Here is a 20,564-nt window from a genome sequence, read left to right as displayed (position 1 = left end):
TCCAGTCTGCTCATAGGACACTGTAATGACTGTGTGTGCTGATTGATGAGTAATTAGAGGGGTTATTAGATATTTCAAATATATAAATAAACATCATTTATACAACAAAAGCGTGCTGCTTTTATGTACAAACAGAAAGGTGTCAGTTTTAAAAGGTTTAACCGTTACAGCCCATGTGTCCTTTCCACTGATATGGTTGATGAGCAATACATTTATTAGAGGACAGCTCAAAATAAACGGTTTCTGGCAACAACAAACATGTCGATGGTGGAGGAGGTTGTGATAGTGTACCTCTGCAAAGGCAGCTCTTTGTTCCTTTGCACAGTCTATCCTCAAAAAGTTGTTGAAGTTTCTAGTGGTGAGAAGGATCCCAGGCTCTTCCACACAGTAGACACCTGTAGCCCATCAATACACAAAGCCTAGGTCTCAGTTAAACTATGGGTATTGGGACTGGAGACGATGCATCGTTGCAGTCCTATAATTGAACAACTGTTGCTAAGAAGGATAAAAATATTCTGTACCAGCTCAGCAAGAAAATCAGGTGCTGGAATCTTTTGCCTGGGTGCAATTATGTAGCTTAAACTACACAAAACCACAGACTCAGACAATCAGGATCCTCCCCGCGCTCTACATCGTGTTCAGGCAAAGTTCAGACATTTATCTAAGTTGAAATATTATTCCCGTCATAACCCAAACCTACATCACTGCCCCTCCATGTTGGTACGTAACTGAGCTCAAACTTTTGTCTGTGGAACTCCCATAACTCCCACAACATCCAGAGAGATGGGAAGTCTACAGGGAGGTCATGTCACTTGGAATTTATCTCCACTAGAGAGGGTGAGGAGGAGGTGAGGGATGACGAGGACAGACATGGCCCGCAGGCGCGTGTGTGTGGCTGTGTTTGTGCATAAGACTGTGTTATGTGTTTGTGTTAGTTGCAGCTGTCATGCCATTCTTTCTGATTTGATTGTTTTCATTATTTTTTTCCCTGGTCGACTTCACTTCCTCAGGGATGAAGTTGCCATCGCGGGTGCCCACGCAGGTGGACAGTGACGAGGAGCACAAGTGGAACCAGACGGAGGAGCAGGGCCCGGGGACACGATGCTGCGCCTGCCCCAAAACAGACAAGGAGCTCAAGAAAGAGAAAGAGGACTCAGAGTACCGCAAAACCTTTGAGAACTACCTGCATAATGAAGTCTTTGAGATCAAGTAAGACAACTGACAACAGACTTGTCTTTTTAAGAATGAATATCAAGAAAACCGTAGCGATTGTCTTTGTTATTCATGAACACGGTCCTCAAAATAGTATGTGTTAGGGTTTGGAGCTTGAATAAATGACGATGGCTTTTAGATGCTTTCTTCTTTGCTTGTTTGTCAAACTCAATCCAGTTCAACATTACTTTGAGTTTAACTTCACACAAAACACTTTTAGCCTCCATCTTAGGTTTCGTATTTTAATCACACAAAGTACTTTTCATTAAGAATAATCAAAGTACTGTATAATGTCCAAAGCTATTGGACCAGCCAACTTTATGCCTCTATGTTATTGTGGCTCAAACTACTGCTCAGTTTTCTGTTACTGTTCTGTTTTCCAATCAGCTGTTGGTAATTGTCCTCTGTCCCTTAAATGTCTTATACTTTCTAATGTAATGTCTTTCCTGCATTATGTTAAACACTTTGAACATTCCTTGCCTTCTCTTAGACGCTCGAGACAGCGGCGCGCTGTGATGGGAATCGCCAACCACACGAACCTCTTCCTCACCACCGCCCCCAGCCCGCCAGAGGGCACACGCACCCCCAACGGCGAGGACGAGGAAAACTTCGTAAGCATCAAGACGGTGGTCACCGTCCACGCCAAAGAGTCCACTGTCATCTCCAACCTGCGGCACTTCACCAGCTACCAGATTGAGATCCACGCCTGCAACGACCCAAAAGACCCGGCCCGCTGCAGCATGGCAGCGTACGTCAGCGCCCGCACGATGCCCGAAGGTGAAGAAGGTTTACTCTTGTTGAGTGAATGTAGGACTTACATTCAGCATCAACCTTTTAGTCCTTTACCTGCCAGGAGCTGGGAAGTAAAGGACTAGTTTCTACTGAAGTTAGAATATAAGAGAGGCGGTGGTCTAGTGGCAGTAACTTGGACAGAAAAGTTCTCTGGTTTGTCTCTGGTTCGACTCCACGGAGAAAAAACAAAAAGACGAACCTGGATTGATCTGTCCAAAAATCCGAGAGGATTCTCCCTACCCTGTCTAGTGCCCCTGAGCAAGGCACCTTACTCCCTCAACATCTGCTCCCCGGGCGCCGTACATGGTCGCTCACTGCTCTGTGTGTCCTGCACCAGATTGGTTAAAAGCAGAGGTTAAATTTCCCTACCTGCATGAGTGTGCCTGTGCATGTCTGTTTGGGACTAATAAATGTATCTTAAAAAATAAAAATAAAAAAAAAACAGCCCAGCCAACTCGTCCCATTGACACAAACTGCAGCGTCCAGTCTGCCCTGGAGAAGAAGTGCCGCTCAGAGAGCTTTTTATAGCCTCATGTCTTTTAAACACAACGTTTGCTGAAACTTTGGCAAGCGAACTTCACCACCACCTGCTCCTGGCAGCACAGTAAATTTACAAATAGCACCTTTAATGTCACACCCCAGCATCTGGTTCCAAATACATTTACGTATAATTATGGAGGAAATTACACTTTTTATGGGAGCTCTTCATGCTAACTCTGCACCTTGTGGGTATTTCTTAATTATTTTTTCCTGTAACTAACCCTGAAGAGACAGAGAAAACATGCAACTAGTGTCACAGCCATGAGGCCAACCGGACACCTCTGCAGCTCATCTTCTGTTTACTCCAAACAAACCAGTGTTTGAGTAGAAACATCATTTGTCAAACCATGTGACTGTCGTCCCCAGACAAGGCCGATGACGTCGTGGGTCCCATCAGCTACGAGGTGACGGAGAACTCGGTACACATCACTTGGCTGGAACCTAAAGCTCCTAATGGAATGATCATCCTGTACGAGGTCAACTACAAGAGGCTGGGAGACACTGAGGTGAGGAAACACACTGCACACACACGTTTGCACTCTCATCTGTTATATGACTTTATTGCCCTAGAGAATGTAGTGACGTGAGTCGCTGGGTCACCGAGTACACGAGTTCACTGCAGGTTCACCTCTGCACATAAATTAGTTTTTACCCAGAAAGCACTCTTCATATTTCCCATCATTAAACCAGAGGCTCGGCTGTAATGACCGACAATTTCACTGAGAATCAGATTTAATGGATCCATTTAATAATTAGCTGAGCAGTCGTACAGACAAATTAGAGCAATACATGTGACTTGACTTGTGTTTTGAAAGTTGGAGCTTGTGGTCTCAGTAATGTTTTTGTTTGATAACCTTAATGAAGAAGTAATTTACCCATTGCATCTTGTTTTAGTTAACATAGAGACGGGTCTACAAACCAACCGTCTGATGCTGCAGATGGTTGTTTGGTTTGGTAAACAATAAAAAAAACAGATGTTTCCTCAGTGGAAACAAACTGTTTGAACACGGAGGGAAAAGAAAACTCATAAAATGTTATTTAAAACATGAGATTTCAAACTTTTTATAAAGCAGCTGTTTGTCAAGCGATGTTGTTTCATCTTTGTTGTCCACCGCCTGAGCCTGAGGGTTGCTATTTCACAGGAGCTGCATTACTGCGTGTCGAGGAACATGTACAAAGTGACCCAAGGTTGCAAGCTGAAAGTGATGCATCCTGGGAACTACACGGTTAGGATTCGAGCCACGTCCCTGGCCGGGAACGGATCCTGGACCGAGCCCACATATTTCTACGTCCAGGACGCAAGTAAGTTTCCGTCTGCAACAAAGTCAAACACGGCCGGTTCTTCTCGTTCCCCTGAAATGTGTCTCATTGTCTGGGCGGATCGTGTTCCACAGGCGACCCTCTCTACATCGTAAAGATCGTCATTGGACCGGTCATCTGTTTCATCCTGTTGCTGTTTGTGACCGTGACAGGATTTTTCTTGTTCAAGAAGAAGTGAGCAAATACATCATCCTGTTAAAAGCAGTTTTCTTATTATTTCCCATTTATTTCAACATTTTAATAAATGTTTTTTCCCTTATAGTCAAACTCAAGGGCCAAGTGGTCCCATCTACGCTTCTTCTAACCCAGAATACCTCAGTGCTAATGATGGTAAGCAAAGTTTTCACACATTTTGATCAGCAATATAGAAGCTGTGTTCTTTTTAAACTTCTTTTTATTAAGATTTAGTTTTGCTTTAAAGGTTTGTTGCATCTCTCTAAAAAATAAACCTACACTTTGTTTTCATGCAAAGTTTCTTATGATTTTCAACATTTAATTCACTTTGAGATATCACTAGATTTGGAAAGATGCAGGTAAATGGGTCCGACCATCTGCATAATCATATTCATCTGCTTTCATGTGCTTGTAAACTCCTGTGCATGTAATATATTTTGTGGAAATGTGTTTGCAGTGTACGAGGAGGACGAGTGGGAGGTGGGCCGAGACAAGATCGCCATTTTGAGGGAACTGGGTCAGGGCACATTTGGCATGGTCTACGAGGGCAACGCCAAGGACATCATAAAGGGCGAGTCACAAACACTCGTAGCCGTGAAGACGGTGAACGAGTCCGCGAGCCTCAGGGAGCGGATCGAGTTCCTGAACGAAGCCTCGGTCATGAAGGCCTTCACTTGCCACCATGTGGTAAGATGAGACGACACCTTTTGAAACAGAAATCAATTTTCCAATAAGAATTGTGATTGTTAGTTCTGGTTAATCACAGACTGTGTTGAAGTGCTGCAAATGGTGTAAATGAATGGATCCCACCAGTATTTGTAAGTGTCTGTCAATAATGAGACACAGTTCTGGATCTAGAAGAGTACGTACAAAATGTACCATCATGTGCAAACAGCACACCTCTCCTGCGTTTAACTGTGCGGAGAGCAGCTGCTTCACCTTGTGGCCGTTCTCATGGTTGCATAACGTGATCAGACCTCAGTGTATTGAAATGAATATCCCCTCGTCCTCGTCTCCCAGGTGCGTCTGCTGGGTGTCGTGTCTAAGGGCCAGCCCACGCTGGTGGTGATGGAGCTGATGACCCACGGAGACCTGAAGAGCTACCTGCGCTCTCTGCGGCCTGATGCTGAAGTAATGAGATTACAACACACACCCCTATAGCACAAAGTGAATTTAATGTTATGTTCATATTAGTTTTAGGTTGGATTGAACTTGTAATTTGCTTAATTCTCCAAAGTACAGCTGTAGAAACATTTTCACACTAAAGGAAACACAATCTGAGCCACTGAACTGTCAGTGGTTTACACATATACATGTTGCACACATATATGTTTTACTTTTCACATGTTTCTCAACCCAGGATCCTTTGCTGCTCTTTCAGCATGTACTTTGACACTTTGTGAAAGGGGATTCGAACGGCTGCTGTCCCGGCTGAACACTCAGCACAGACGTGCAAATACAGATCAACTGATTTTCATCCATGTTTAGATTAATCAGCAGTTTGCACATTAATTGTTGACTTTTCCGATGTTGAGAATCACATCTAAAGAATGTGATCAGAGTTGATATCAGAAAAGGGGATGTCTAATTCTTTTGTTGTGTTGTATAAATAAGAATAATAATCTAGACATGGTTTCCCAATTAACATGTGTTAGAAATAAGTCTGTCAGATAAATGTAATGTTTCTTCTTCTTCTTCTCCCTCAGAACAATCCAGGGAGTCCCCCCCCAACTCTGAAGGAGATGATCCAAATGGCCGCTGAGATCGCAGACGGCATGGCTTACCTGAACGCCAAGAAATTTGTCCACAGGGACCTGGCTGCCAGGAACTGCATGGTGGCTACCGACTTCACCGTCAAAATAGGAGGTACGTTTCGATAAACCACAACAGACACTGGAGATTTGATTTGGCTAAAGCCATCATGTGTAGAATTTGACATTTCTAGGGCCTGGAACCCCTTCGGTGGTATTTAAACAACTCCATCCACGGAGGTGTAATCGTTATATATAACTTACCAGTAATTATGTACTTATATAATCTGCAGTATTATGTTTGTATGTGGCTGCTATAATCCATAGATGCGGGTCAACGGTGGCTCAGCAGGTAGAGCAGGTTGTCCCTAATCTCAACAACAACAAGGTTCAGGTGAAACTAAATGTGTATTCAGCATCAGGAGTGATTTGCTTAGTAAGACGATAAGAAGGTGAACAACAACAGAAAGACATTTCAAACACATCGCTGGCACAGAAAGCTGCAGGGGAGTGGGCTTTAAATAAGACGTGTTCAGATACAGCACGTCACGATAACATCAGTTTGACTGTAACTAACCTGATTTATAAATTGTATTATTTGTTCCCAGACTTTGGTATGACAAGAGACATCTATGAGACGGACTACTACCGCAAAGGAGGGAAGGGTCTCCTGCCCGTCAGGTGGATGGCACCGGAGTCTCTGAAGGACGGAGTCTTCACTGCAAATTCAGACTGCTGGTCAGTGACACTTCTCATGTTGTGCTGGGGTATAGGTGCTGTAGATAGCATGTAATATGTAGTTATGAGTAATAGTTGGTCAAGTGTTGCCTAAAAAAGGCCTCAAATTAAATGATTTATCATCATAGGTCGTGGTTTAATGTGTTTTATGTTCTTTTGTGAGACGTTGACAACAAACTCGTCCACCACAGTTGATTCATTTCCTCCTGAGTCCAGACCAGAATAACAAACAGTAAACACATTACAAATATTAAATGTGAGACCAGCTTTTCATCCGGCCTTGTTTACCAGCAGCAGCCGCCACCGCTGCTTCTGCCCTCGCCCCCCCCCCGTTGGCTCCGACGAGTGTTTACAGGCAGATCCACTCTGTCAGGTGTCTAATTGGTTTGTCCTCATTCTTCCAGTGTTTCACTCTTGTTTTCTTTCCTGCGCCTGTTTGCCAGGTCATTCGGGGTCGTGCTGTGGGAGATCAGCACGCTGGCCGAGCAGCCGTACCAGGGCCTGTCCAACGAGCAGGTCCTCAAGTTTGTCATGGACGGAGGCTACCTGGACCGACCGGACAACTGCGCTGACAGACTGTGAGTACAGAAGCAACGTGGAATTACATGTGGACTGGAACGTCAGAGGTGGAATATCTAAATTAGTTAAAAGTATTTATTCCCAAAGTCCTGAATCAGAGCTGCACTGGAACTTCATACAGTATAGATCACAGCAGCAATCATACAGATATAAAATAAGGAAACTATAAGTTGATATCAGGTAAATTACAAACATGTACTTTAAGTGACCACTTTATTAGTTACGACTCTAAAATCCTTTAAATTGAATGTGTAGATTCACGTTTATCTGTTCTTGAGACCAGAGTTGAAAGTGTTGTTGCACAGGACTAAATTCTGTTGTGGTAATTAATTCACAGTGTTTGTTGGATTGACTCAGAAAAACAAAGTATTCATACATTTAACATTGTTACATCAAATTAAATGTTAATGGTCCGTCTACAATCTTTTCATCTGTGATTAAGCTCCATATGAATTTTTCTTGAACAACAAATTCAGATGTGGACCCAAGTATCATGTAACCATGGTCTCCCTCTCCCTGTTTCTTCACCCAGACACAACCTGATGCAGATGTGTTGGCAGTACAACCCCAAGATGCGCCCGGCCTTCCAGGAGATCATTGAGATGCTGCGGGAGGACCTGCATCCTTCCTTCCAGGAGCTCTCCTTCTTCTACAGTGAGGAGAACAAGCCGCCCGAGAGCGAGGACTTTGACCTGGACATGGAAAACATGGAGAGCATCCCGCTGGACCCGTCGTCCTACTCCCAGAGGGAGCAGTGCTCGGACAGGGACGAGGCCTCTTCCATGGGCCTGAGGGGCAGTTACGAGGAGCACCACATCCCCTTCACACACATGAACGGGGGAAAGACCAACGGACGAATACTGGGCCTGCCGCGGTCCAGCCCCTCCTAACATACTACACACATCCCGCGCAAAAACACATCAACGCTATAGATTTAAATATATTTTTGTCTTTTGTTGCCATTTTATATAGATCTCACTTTTATCACACTCTCCTCAGACGCCGCTCAGTGCAAATCTCAGGACCTTATTTTTCTCCTCAGATGCCACAAACACACACTACAGCAAGTTCTCACACGGACGGCAGAAGACACTTTTTTGTATTTAAGGATGAATCTCCAATGTCTTTCTTGTTAATGATTTTGGTTAATATATTGTATGTATATATATATATATATATATATACACACATATATATATTGCCAAGTTTGTGCTCGACTGGGCGGATAATGGATTCAACTGTGAAACAAACTCTTGACAAACAAGAAGGCTGCTAAACCCACTGTCCCTCCCCGAGTCCAGACTGTGCCCCCCCCCCCCCCCCCCCAGCCCCCCAGATTCAACACGAGGGTTCAATCCCAGATCGCTAAGTCTTGAAAAAAAGTGCCCTTCTATTTTGTCTGTGGCCTACATCAGTTGTCATGGAACTGTTTGTGAATCTTTGTACACAAGTGGACGACGAACTGAAAAATGAAAAGGCTTGGGGAACTTTTGTGTCGGATTGGTCCAAGACTGGTCCTCGAACAAACTCTGATCCACTGGAGAAGCTGGTTGAAGTGGCTTACCTCCTCACACTCTGCAGTATTCCAAAATGGCTCCCAGGATAAACACAGGACTTTTTGTCTGGTTCTTTTTTTTTATTTATTTACCTGTCTTTACTTTTCTCCCTTTTTTTGAGTTTTCACATTTACAGCTGAAGGATATTTAAACCGTTTTCAAAAACATGTTGGCGAACGAGTTCCTCAGATTGACCAATAGCTGCTTCTTTGGTATATTTTAAGTGGGTATAGAAGATGAAATATATATATATAAATATATTATTGTTGTTTTTGTACATAGCCGATATGTTGTCATTCTTGAGGTATTTCCGGTCCTAGAAAATGTTTTTACATGTTAGTCTCTTATGTTTATTTTTTTCTAATCCAGAAAAATCATACTAATTAGCTTTATTTTTGTTTTTCGGACTCATGATCAACCAACAGCACTTGGTCTTTTCTCGCTATGCGATGCCCGGGAGAAGAAGCGTTCTGGCGTATTCGGCTTCAGATGTCTGCCCATCATATCAAGATCAAATAAAATAGTGCTGTAAATATTGCAGCAAGGTGCATTCGTGAAGAGGCTCTGCCAGCGCGTCAGTGTTTCCACGTGTATTCAGTCGGGGTTCATAAGAATTTTTTGGACGATGACGTAACTGTTGCTTTTTTCTCCCTGTGCACCAACACAATGCATTTGAAAAGAAGCCATTCAGATGTGACTGTAAACGTGTAAACTTTGAGCTTTAATTCAAGGGTTTTAACAAAAAATAAAAAATATATGAACTTTTCAGCTGCTGGAAAGGAATAGGAAAAAAAAAATACCAGGATTATTTGTATGACATGAGACCGTAATGAACGGGTCCGCTTGTGGATCTTTCTTCAGTTTTATCTTCTCTGAAATGTGGTGACTGACTTCACATGAACACTATTCCACTTGTTTCCCTTGAGAAGCTTTTCAGATTCTTTCACTTTGTGTTTGCGATCATTATCCATCTGGCCGGAGAAGAACCAAATCAACACTATTTGTTTAGCAGCTTTCGTGCAGCAGGGTGAAGCTCAAAGTGCTTCACAGTTGAATGATGAGCCAAGATTAGGACAAATGAGAACGCTGACAATGAAATACTGTTCCATTAAAATCGGTTTTATAAACTTTGACAATCAAATCAAAATATACAATAAATCCATGTAATAAAAATGAATTCCGATAATATTAATGGACACCAGTGACCCATTCTGATAACAGTAAATTCTGAACAAACCAGATAACTATTAATGATTAAAACAAAATGCAGCCACATTTATTTTTCTCCATTTCTGTGTTTTCCTTTATGAACACTGATAATGACAAACAATTTGTTGCAGTTCTTTATTTTCAAATTATTTACTCCCCGGATCAGTTCGTGTCAGTTTGACTCACCACTCTAACCTGAGCTCCCAGAAAGAGGTCTGTGGAGCAATGACGCCATCTACTGGGCAACAATGGAATGGCCATTACCCAGTATGTGATCACTCTCGTACATAGTTTGTTTTAAAACACACCTAAAACTACCTAAATAAAGGAAACTGAAACTTCAATATACAAAATATTATACCTAAGATACATTTTCTGAGGTGTATTGTGAGGGGTCAACCAATGTGTCCTCATCACAAACTATCCCCGAAGGGAAATTAAGTCGTCATAGCAGCCGGTACATTTGAATACAATAAAATACAATACAATAGAATAAAATATAAAATACAAAATATTGCGGTAGAAAGAATAAAAACAGAAACACAAGATAAATAGGTAGATAAGGTGCAGTGGCAGATGATGGTAATAGTACTGATGATATGATGGTAATGTTATTGTTTGACAGTAAGAATATGTAGACAGAGTGTGCAAAAGACAATATTATTGTATAAAATGATGAATTTAGATATATTTAGTGCAGTTCTCTGATGGTGGCTCTGACAGGGGTAGATGAGTTGTACAGTTTAGGATTCACTGGTTCAAGCCATTACTGGTTCTGGTGAATGAGTTCATGTCAGAACACTATGACACCACTTCATATCAAAACCAGGTGTTTGAAAGTGTTCTGACTTTGACAGTGTTGTGCATGAACGAACGCAGAAGAAGGCGTTCAATGAACACGTTCACTTTTATGAGAACGATGAACTGAACGCAACTCAATGAGAAAATAATGAATTTGAACGGTGAACACGTTCATATTGTAGCGTCCTCGCGTAAAGACGACAGGAAACCTCTCTTTATGTGTAACTTTATTAAAGTCCAGTGAACACGACACACTTCTTGTTCGTAACTCCGACACTCCTGTCATCCACCACTGTATTCTTCACTCCCGTTCCTCATTTACCCTTGATTCGCCAACTCATCAGCCAATGAGAGCCTGGCATCCCACAAAACCCTACAGCCATTGGCCTAGAACTTTCACGTGCCCCACCCCTACCTGTTCACTGACCCTCGGGACATTTCAATACTTTCTCCTCAGGAGAGACGCTGTCTAAATCAAATGCTTACACCATGTCGTGGCTCAGTGCCCGTAAAATGTCCGCGATTTAGCCTAACCGAGACCAACTAACCCGACTTCGCACTACGTTACCCATCACTCATGGTACACATATGCAGACCAAACAAGCAACGTATTCCAAGTGTTTTCTTCTCTGGAATGCGGCCACTTTATTTCTCGGATATACAGCAGGAGCAACACTCGCCTCCCCTCTAGGTGGTCTGTCACTTCTCCTTATAAACACACTTTTAGCGTATTTTCCCACAATACCCTGGTGCACCACGTCACACACTACAAACTTTCCTTAAGGGGCAGGCCATACCTGCAACACAACAGCTCTCGGTCTCATATACAGAGGGCAAGAGAAAGCAGAGACGCAGACTCAGCAACTACAACCGAGATCCGATGCACCTTATTATTATCTGAGGGATTGTTACACACTGTCTGCTAAAGATTCCGGCAAGGGGTAGTGATGAATAAGGTTTTCTTTAACAAGTCTTTCATTCTCACTTTCCACCTTAAAACTATGAAATGAACTGAACTATGAACTAGTTCAGAATTTAAATGGTGAACTATGAACGTGAACTATTCATGTTTACGTGTATGAACTGAACTTTGAATTAGTTCATGAGAGTAGTGAACTTGCACAACACTTGACATTGACAAGATGTCCTCCACACTGTTCTGGAGCGTTTGATTGTCACACACAACCTTCTCCAGCAGGTGGCGTCCCCCCCGTTATGGAATTAATTTGTGCTTTTCTGAGCCTATTTTCCAATGTTTGTTTCAACGTTGAGGTAAAATCTTCAGTGCTGTATTTAAAGACATATCAAATTTCTTAAATCATACAAAATACAAAACAAAACCTCTACAGTGTAAAACGATGGCACCTGTGATTGTTGTATGTTTAGGTCGTCATCAAGATTACACAAAAACTACGAATGCAACACAACATGCAGGGAACTAACCTCTATGAGTGTGTGAAGTTTGGTGCAGCCTGGTTTACTTTCAGGAGCCTTGACTAAATACATGCCTGCAGTTGAGTATCATGAGAAACCTGTAAGACATATTTCAACATTTATAAACTCAGACCAGTGTTGGTGCAGTACTCAGGACAGAATAACACAAATTAAATAAATAAACACAGGCTCTGATTCAAGCAGCACAAACAAGTCCAGTAACGAAAATACCCAGAGAGTCATCCCCCGCAATATCATCGCAAACATAAACAATGATATGGCCTACAAAACTTTAATAAGTAATACAATTTATAAAGTACTTCCCGTGGTCCTCCAGTTGCTCATGATAAATGTCTCTCTCTCTATAAACAGGTTTTTCTCATTCAAAGGTTCCAGTCGGTGAAACACACAGGTGTCTGAACTCCTGTGAGGACAGAGCGAGGTGTACTGAACCAAGTGATGCGGGAAGGAGGGAGGGAGAGAGAGGGGGAGAGAGAGAGAGGGAGGGAAGGAGGGAGGGAGAGAGAGAGAGGGAGAGAGAGAGGGAGGGAGGGAAGGAGGGAAGGAGGGAGAGAGAGCGGGACGGAGAGAGAGAGAGAGAGATGGAGCGAGCGAGAAAGAGAGAGCGAGAGGAAGGGAGAGAGGGAGAGAGGGAGAGAGGGAGAAAGGGAGATAGAGAGAGAGAGGGAGGGAGGGAGGGAGGGAGGGAGCGAGAGAGGGAGGGAGGGAGGGAGAGAGAGAGAGAGAGAGAGGAAGGAAGGAAGGAAGGAGAGAGAGAATGAGGGAGGGAGAGAGGGAGAGGGAAAGGGAGAGAGAGGGAGGGAAGGAGGGAGGGAGAGAGAGGGAGAGAGAGAGGGGGAGAGAGAGAGGGAGGGGGAGAGAGAGAGAGAGAGAGAGGGAGGGAGGGAGGGAGGGAGAGAGAGAGGGAGGGAGCGAGAAAGAGGAAGGGAGAGGGAGAGAGAGAGGGGGAGGGAGCGAGAGAGGGAGGGAAGGAGGGAGGGAGAGAGAGAGAGAGAGAGGAAGGAAGGAAGGAAGGAAGGAAGGAGAGAGAGAGAGGGAGGGAGGGAGAGAGGGAGAGGGAAAGGGAGAGAGAGGGAGGGTGGGAGGGGAGAGGGAGAGAGAGAGGAAGGAAGGAGGGAGAGAGCGAGAGAGAGGGAGGTAGAGGTAGAGGTTGAGGGAGGGAGAGGGAGAGAGGGAGGGAGGGAGGGAGGTAGAGGTTGAGGGAGAGGGAGGGAGAGGGAGAGGGAGAGAGGAAGGGAGGGCAGTAAAAGTAGGCGGGCTTATCCAGAGGAGGCTGCAGTGATTGGTTGATTTATCCGGTCTCTCTCTCTCCTCCCCCCCTCTCACACTCAGTCTCTCTCAGTATCTCTCTCACCCCCCCCTCTCTCTCTTGCTCTCTCAGTCTCGCTCTCTATCAGCCCCCCCTCCCTTCACCTGAACACTGGGGCTGCAGCTGTTTATTCCCAGTCTGTGGTTTTTGAAGTCAACACCAGGTGAGAGGAAGACTTTAAACTGGGTTTGTTTTTTAACTTTACTCTTTACTGGGAGTTACCGGGACTAACTGGGTGGTTCGGGATCGTTAATGGAGCAGAGCCCTCAGCGCTGTTCACTGTAGAGAGAGAGATAGAGAGAGAGATAACCAGCTGTTTGCTTATACTGGGAGTAATGGCGCAGCTCCTCCTTCCACCTGTTGACCCGCAGCTCAGGTTGGTCGTAGTTTCCTCTCGCCATCTCTCCGCTTCGGCTTCGTGTCCTCGTGCGAACACACGAGCGTCAGTGGAACTCGGTCAACGCGACGTTAGCTTTCTGTAGCTTCGAGCTAACGCGCAGTCACCTGTTGGTTTCATTCTGTGAGCACCTGACTCCCCTGAGACTGATTCACTGACTGTTATTTTAAATCCTTATTATTATTATTATTAGGGCCCGAGCACCGAAATCGGTGGGAGGCCCTATTGAAATTGAAATGATTATTATTATTATTATTATTTTTCTCCAGTTTAAATGAATTGGCTTTTTGAGGGCTTTAATTATTATTATTATTATTGTAGCTTTACATATTCTAATGCCTGCTTATTTTGTTTCCTCTAATTGTTGTTATCATTATCTTATCAAGGTTTTTATCTCTAGTGTTTTATGATCTTTACTTTACCAACTTGAGTTTACACTTGTTGTGTGAAACGTGCAACATTAATAAACTTAGAATATAATCCAGCTCAGTTCAACTCTCACTTTCACTTTCTTCACTTTAGAAAACAACCAGTGTTGTCAAACCTGCTTAAATTAGTGTGTTTTGTTTCTGATATTGTGTTTTGATGTTAAATGTGATGTGTTGTGAAACTCTAAAGCTGCTTCGAGACAGGAAATGACGCGAACAATGTTGATATGTTATATATGACGAATCGTAAAAATAAAACGTTATGGATCAAATTGACTTTTTTAATATTGAAGTTTGAGGTCACTGCTGTAAATTTGCAGTTAAAACGTCCAAAGGAGCAAAAATATTCTATAGGATGGATCTGAAGTCTATATATATCTTCTTTGAAAATCAAACAACTCCAAAAAAACAATTACACAGAGAAGGAAAAAGCAACCACAGAGACACACAAAACAACCACAGAGACACACAAAACAACCACAGAGACACACAAAACAACCAGCTCTGGTGTTAGCCATCATTATCAAAAACCCTTGTGTCTTGCTCGCTGTGGATATTTGGACATGTCTCACTGTCCTCAGATGGGTTCACTCATGATTTGACGAGGGGACTCAGTCTTAGCACCTTCTGACATTTCTGTTTTCACCTTACAGCCCCTCTGGAAAGGTTCAGGTCCAGAGTTCAGTGCCTGTCTGAAAACAATGAGGAGACCACCAAGTAGGGGGGTCTTACATCGTCCTTACATCTAATAATCTGCCCCTGATTGACGTTAAAGTGACAGCCGAGGTTGAAATGTCAGTTGAGGCGCTGAGTTGAGTTTCACTCGAGCTCTGATTTTTTTAATACTGAAGAATCCGTTAGAGTTCAAGCACTAAAAAAGGAATCGAAGCCGATGGCCCGTGAGTGATGAGTTGAGCTGGGAAGTGTCGGCAGGAGTGGAAGTCTTCAGATAAATGAGTGCCAGTTGAAGTGTAAAGTGGAAGGGAATGTCCCATGAGGTGTAGTCAGTGCACAAAGTTGTGTAGACGCTGTGTGAACAGAGGAAGCTGGGAGTTAAGTGAGTTTGAAGTATATAAGAGAGGAGCTGAGATGTCAGTTATTGACTGAAAGCAGATTCCCCTCTGAGTTCCTGTTGAGGATTAAGTGAAGGTTGGATCCTCCTGTTGATACTGACAGGAACCACATTGTCATGTGTTTACAGCGTGACAGACACAAACACAACCTGCACCTTGAGGTGAATTAGTAACAGGAGCGTGAAACCTCCTGCAGAGAGAGTGTTTAAAACCTGCTGCAGCAATGAGGGACCGATCTCAGGGTTTAGTTTAATCTACAGCTGATAAACGACATCTCTGCCATGACGTGAGACCAGCACAGTCCTCGGGGGGGAATCAGGAACATGCCTTCCTCATGCTAATGAGTACAGTTTCAAGGTGGCTGGTCTGGTTGGTTGAGGACGCTCGGGCCCTTTTCACTCTGCCTGGTCATGCTGGAACACCTCAGCTCTCCTCTCACAGGCAGTTAATAGTTAAAAGTGATCAGGGCCCTGCTTCGTGGTCGGTGAAGCTTCTTTCCACAAACACAGTGTTTAGTCCCTGTTGTCCCCCATCGCGCCGTCCTCTGCAGGAGACTCGGCAGACTTGCTGGTCTTGTTTTGTTCTCTTCGGGGGAATGACCCGTATTTCGTGCTGCTGTGTTTCCCTTTCCACCCAGCGTGAATCATGTGAGGTGTGGCTGCCACTCACCAGGGGCCGAGCCGTGCACTGTGGCTAATAGCATACCATGAAGCTCAGAAACAGGCCTTTAAAGAAAGTTACATGACACCAAGCCCCCGGGGGAAACATGCGACGCAAATGGTAATGTGAAGGTGTTTAGTTGCTGTTTGTTTACATGTTGAGCAGGTGTGTACGTCTTTAATGTATCATATGGTAGACATAGGAACTCTCATGTGTATAGATAAATACTTGTATATATATTATGTATAAACAAGCATAGACTATTTATATTTAACTTGTGTTGTTATACTTTTTATATTTATAAAGCATAAAGTTTCTGCTATTTCTATCTGCAAATGCAGAAATCCAGAGGAGTAATTGGAAATATGTGATTTCTTTGGAGCAGTACTTTAATATTTCAGATTTTCCCTCAATGACTTTGTTTTACAAGAGGACAGTTTTTCAACAAAACAAGTATTTGCAAAAATAACTGATAGTTCATGTCCTCCACCCAGGAGGTTATGATTTCACCCCGGTCAATTTGCTTGTTTTTTAAGTTTCTCAGCAGGATTATACAAAAATAGATTTCTGCAGAACTTGTTGGAAGGATTGGACATGGTTTTTTTAAAATCCCTTTCTTTAACATTGCGATATGGCAGTTTTTTGGTTTTTATTCTTTAGAGACATATTGGACTGATTTCTATGAGTGTGTCCACTTTGGTGGGGCTTGGTTGACTTTAAGGTGACTTGTGGGCCTCGGCAGAGGTACTGAGTGACATTGGAGTTTTAAATGTGCTGCACTGATCCCCTCACATCCCTTTAAGACCACCAGCTGATTTAAGTCTTCACTTTTCCTCTGGGATATCCTGATGGATTGGCACCAGATTTGGTCTCAGACCTTCACAGTTCTCACAGAATGATTCTTTCACGACCTTGGTAAACGTCTCTTGGATGTGATAGAATTTGGTGCAGACTTTCATGTCTCCCTCTGCAGGAATTGTTATTACTGTAATGATGACTTTACTGGACTCTGATCCCTAAAATATATAGTGATTTAATCTGGCAGCCTAAAAGGAAAAAGCATAATAAACACTGATCTGCCCAGAGCCATAACAAGTTGTCAGGTGCTCTCATGTTATTTATTGTGAATACATTGGTTATTCAAGGGACAAATCCTGCAGACATTGATGTTAGTGTTGCTGCTCCGGCTCTGCAGCAGCAGTGTGATCGTGTGTCACACAGGTGAGCCAGAGGCGTGAGGCACAGCTCCCGTGGGAGTTTGTGTCACAACCTTTTCTCTTGTCAAACAGTCATGTGTGTTTTAGGCGTGTCTTTGAACAACTGCTGCTTTTATTGTAAAACTCAGTCTGCTTTGAAAAGGGTGAATATCATCTGAATGCAGTTTGTCCACTTTTTAGCCAGTGGGGATTATTTCCCATGTCATTGTAGGTTTCAACATTTTCCTGCTTTGCAATGCTGACGTAAATATGTTCGGGGGGGTTTTCTGTTCTCCTCTTCCTGTCTGGATTTGACACAAACGTTGCTGCTGCAGCTGAATCAGGTGGAGGCCTCCATACGACGGATAAAAGCATCAATGGACGTCGTTTTCTGCCAGATCCTCTTTTGTTTTTCATCGACTGGTTTAGTAGGATTTTCCAGTGTCATGAGGAAACTGTGGAAGATACCAATTCAAAACACGGTGACTCATTCTCAGACACAGTGGAGGAGATGATTGGCTTCTAAAGCCGTGAGAGAACAGAGACACAAGGAACCCTTTAATTAAAAGCCACATTTAAAAGGATTAGTCAGTCTGAGGGTTATTATGGAGTCTGCCAGCATTTTCACAGATGAGTATCTCCAAAGTCCAGGGGAAGATACCGAGTAGATAAGAGCTTCGCCACATTCATCTCACGTTACATCTTTTGCATATACAGGGATCAACACTTCCTCTTCTCAAAGAGCTAATTTAATTGTGTAACTGTTAAAATACAATGTGGTTCATAGTTGTTGTCATAGTGCAGCGTCTGTGCTCTGCAGCCTGAGAGCTGGTCTGACCTGAGCTGTGCTGTCACATTTTGACAAACCAGTTCCCTCTCCACAGTTGAGTTTAGTAGCAGCCTTCTGTTTGGCTTCAGCATTACTCAACATGTTGTTGACTGACTTTGTCCTCTCCTCTTCAGAAGGTAGCTTCTCTGTTTGAGGATTTAAGAGTCAGCAACGTGGGGCTTTAGGCAACTTAATAAAGGTACGTTTGTTCCCGTTTCTCTGAGAGAATTCAGTCTCTTGTAGCACCGAGTTATCTTCAGTGTTTTGACCTAAAGTTATTTTAGTTTATGTTATACACACTAATGCAGCTTCATTTTTCATCTGCCACTATAATAATAATAATAAAGCAATTAATAATTTAATTGCTTTATTATTTACAATAAAGCAATTAAAACAATAATTGCTTTATTGTGTTTTTTAATAATATAAACTTCACACATGACATGCTGCAAATTGTCATGGTGGCTTCATGTTTTAGAAAAATGTCCGTCTGTATCTCAGCATCTCCTAAAAAGATTCTGTGTAGAATGAAGTCAATTTATTTGTGTAGCACATTTCATACATAGACAAATACATTGAAATGTTTATTTCAGGGAGACATTTAATGCTTTCTCAGCTTTTCCCTTTCCTCTGGTTTATTCTGTAAGTTTCATTTGCACATATGTGAACGGGGTGCAAAGTTAAAAGCCCAAAGGGAGCTCACTTGTAAGAAGTCCAGCCAAACTTCCAGGGTCGACTTTGCTCGCTCACAAAATATATATATGTTACTGCCTCTGTCACTCACAGACTCTTTGTTGTTCTCTCTCTCTCTCTCTCTCTCTCTCTCTCTCTCTCTCCCCTCTCTCTCTCTCCCCCTCTCCCCCCATCTCTCCCTCAGTGCTGATGAATGTGTCTCTGCCTCAGCCTCCGATGGCCACGCCGCCAACTTCCTTAGTCCAGGCATGACTGTCACCCCCAAAAAATCCAGTCCTCAGCCTGCTTCCTCTTCTCACAGCACAAGTGCCAGGTTGGTGAGCTTGTATTTTAAGACTTTATTTCCATCATCTTCACAATATGTGTCACGTTAACGGTACAACCGACAGTGTCTGATTTTTAGTTTTTCCTCAGACATGAAACTGTTTCCAGGTCTGTTCTTGGCCTGAGAGACACGTCGTATAAAATCTGATTTATTTATATACAACATTTTTCCTTGTGATATCTTGTTGCTTTTTGCTCTACTTATCATTTTCATGCTTTTATTTAATTTATAGTTTTATTATTTATAACTTATTGAACCTTGCTGGAGAAAAGTTGCTGCAAAGGGCAATTCTGAGTCTTGGCTTAAAAAATATTTAAAGATCCAATAACCGAGCCGATGACTATAATCTTATTTATCTTTAGTGATGGAGACACAAACAGCCTAAAACTTGGCACGAGCTAATCATCATCAGTCATCCACGTCTAATGGAAGCTCCACTCTTGAATGAAGCAATGATACTGAAGGCCCACAGCAATCTGTGGTTGTGTGGCCAAATGTTTTAGCGCTGACATCACATTTTCATTTACCTGCTGAACCTTATCTCATCACATACCAACTAGATCTGATCCAGTGCAGATGGATGACGTGGACGGCCTCCGGGCGAAGCCTCTCTTCCTCTCAGAGGACTCGCTGTCACTGGCTTCCTCCTTTGCTGAACCCATCAACCTAGAAGGTCGGCTGTGCGCAGGGATGAGGAGCTGCTGAAAGCTCCTTGTAGCTTTGTCACAACAGCAGGATTTAACTTAGCAGCTAAATGAAGTTTGAATATGGCCGTGGTTTATTTTTGTGAGGTTTAGTCCTCTCTTATTATGTGACATTGTACAAAGATGCATGTTTGTTCACTTTGTTTATTACACCAGCTAATGCTCCTCAAAGTTTTACCTGATAAAATCTGCAGTTTAGTGTGAGTAATGCCGCAGTTTCATTATTGTTATAACTTTGGTTGTAATGGTTCAATTCCCCTTTTAAGAGCAGCTATACTAGATTTTCTTTTTGTTGGCTTGAACTTTCCTGTGTTTTCATAAGAAGACCATGGAGCACAAACCCTGTTGTGGTGATATACGTGTGACCGTGGCTGTCTATGCTCTCAGATTCCCATTATGCTCGGCTGCGAAGTGATCTTGAGTTCGATGCCCAGAACCTGGAGGCGGAGTCCTGGAGTGTGGCTGTGGATCAGAACTACCTGAAGGCCCTGAACAAAGAGGCTGTAATAGACAGGATGTCATCTATGGTAGGAAGAACCAGCTCAGTCTCAGCTTAAATAAACTGAATTTGATTTACCTCTATCAAAGAGGGTTTTATTTGCACCTCTCTTCTGGTTTCGTTTGTCAGCAAGATTTCCCCAACAATTACTCAACAGATTTCATTTTAGTTGAAACTATATTCAGCCCAAATCCAAAAGTGAAATTTGATTTTTGTATCGTCTCAGAAAGCGTGTGTTAATCTGACAGAACTTTCTCATGAGAGTCACTCCACCGGAAATGATGAATCTTGTATCACTGACTGCAGAGTGCACAGTAATTGTTG

General features: G+C 43.0%; 2 protein-coding genes across 3 annotated transcripts in view; both read left to right on the top strand.

Moving 5' to 3' along the window:
• Positions 1-9,430, top strand: part of insra (insulin receptor a) — a 47,445-nt gene extending 38,015 nt beyond the window's left edge. For both annotated transcript variants that reach the window (XM_062403749.1, XM_062403748.1), the window contains 12 exons: positions 1,011-1,209; positions 1,703-1,989; positions 2,911-3,050; positions 3,687-3,846; positions 3,939-4,038; positions 4,127-4,194; positions 4,496-4,725; positions 5,059-5,169; positions 5,745-5,904; positions 6,398-6,527; positions 6,971-7,105; positions 7,639-9,430. In XM_062403749.1, the coding sequence (XP_062259733.1) occupies positions 1,011-1,209; positions 1,703-1,989; positions 2,911-3,050; positions 3,687-3,846; positions 3,939-4,038; positions 4,127-4,194; positions 4,496-4,725; positions 5,059-5,169; positions 5,745-5,904; positions 6,398-6,527; positions 6,971-7,105; positions 7,639-7,996 (2,078 nt within the window). In that variant the 3' untranslated portion in view covers positions 7,997-9,430. The remainder of the gene's footprint in view (positions 1-1,010; positions 1,210-1,702; positions 1,990-2,910; positions 3,051-3,686; positions 3,847-3,938; positions 4,039-4,126; positions 4,195-4,495; positions 4,726-5,058; positions 5,170-5,744; positions 5,905-6,397; positions 6,528-6,970; positions 7,106-7,638) is intronic.
• A 4,059-nt stretch (positions 9,431-13,489) lies between these two features.
• arhgef18a (rho/rac guanine nucleotide exchange factor (GEF) 18a) overlaps positions 13,490-20,564 on the top strand; it is a gene marked incomplete in the record, with an annotated part of 15,608 nt that continues 8,533 nt past the window's right edge. Inside the window, 4 exon segments of the mRNA XM_062403896.1 lie at positions 13,490-13,599; positions 18,897-19,025; positions 19,598-19,710; positions 20,129-20,243. Of these exon segments, the coding sequence (XP_062259880.1) occupies positions 18,961-19,025; positions 19,598-19,710; positions 20,129-20,243 (293 nt within the window).

Source organism: Platichthys flesus, chromosome 14 (assembly GCF_949316205.1).
Source record: "Platichthys flesus chromosome 14, fPlaFle2.1, whole genome shotgun sequence".
Lineage (NCBI taxonomy): Eukaryota > Metazoa > Chordata > Actinopteri > Pleuronectiformes > Pleuronectidae > Platichthys > Platichthys flesus.
The sequence above is the reverse complement of the archived record's forward strand: the minus strand, read 5'-3'. Positions and strand labels throughout refer to the sequence as shown.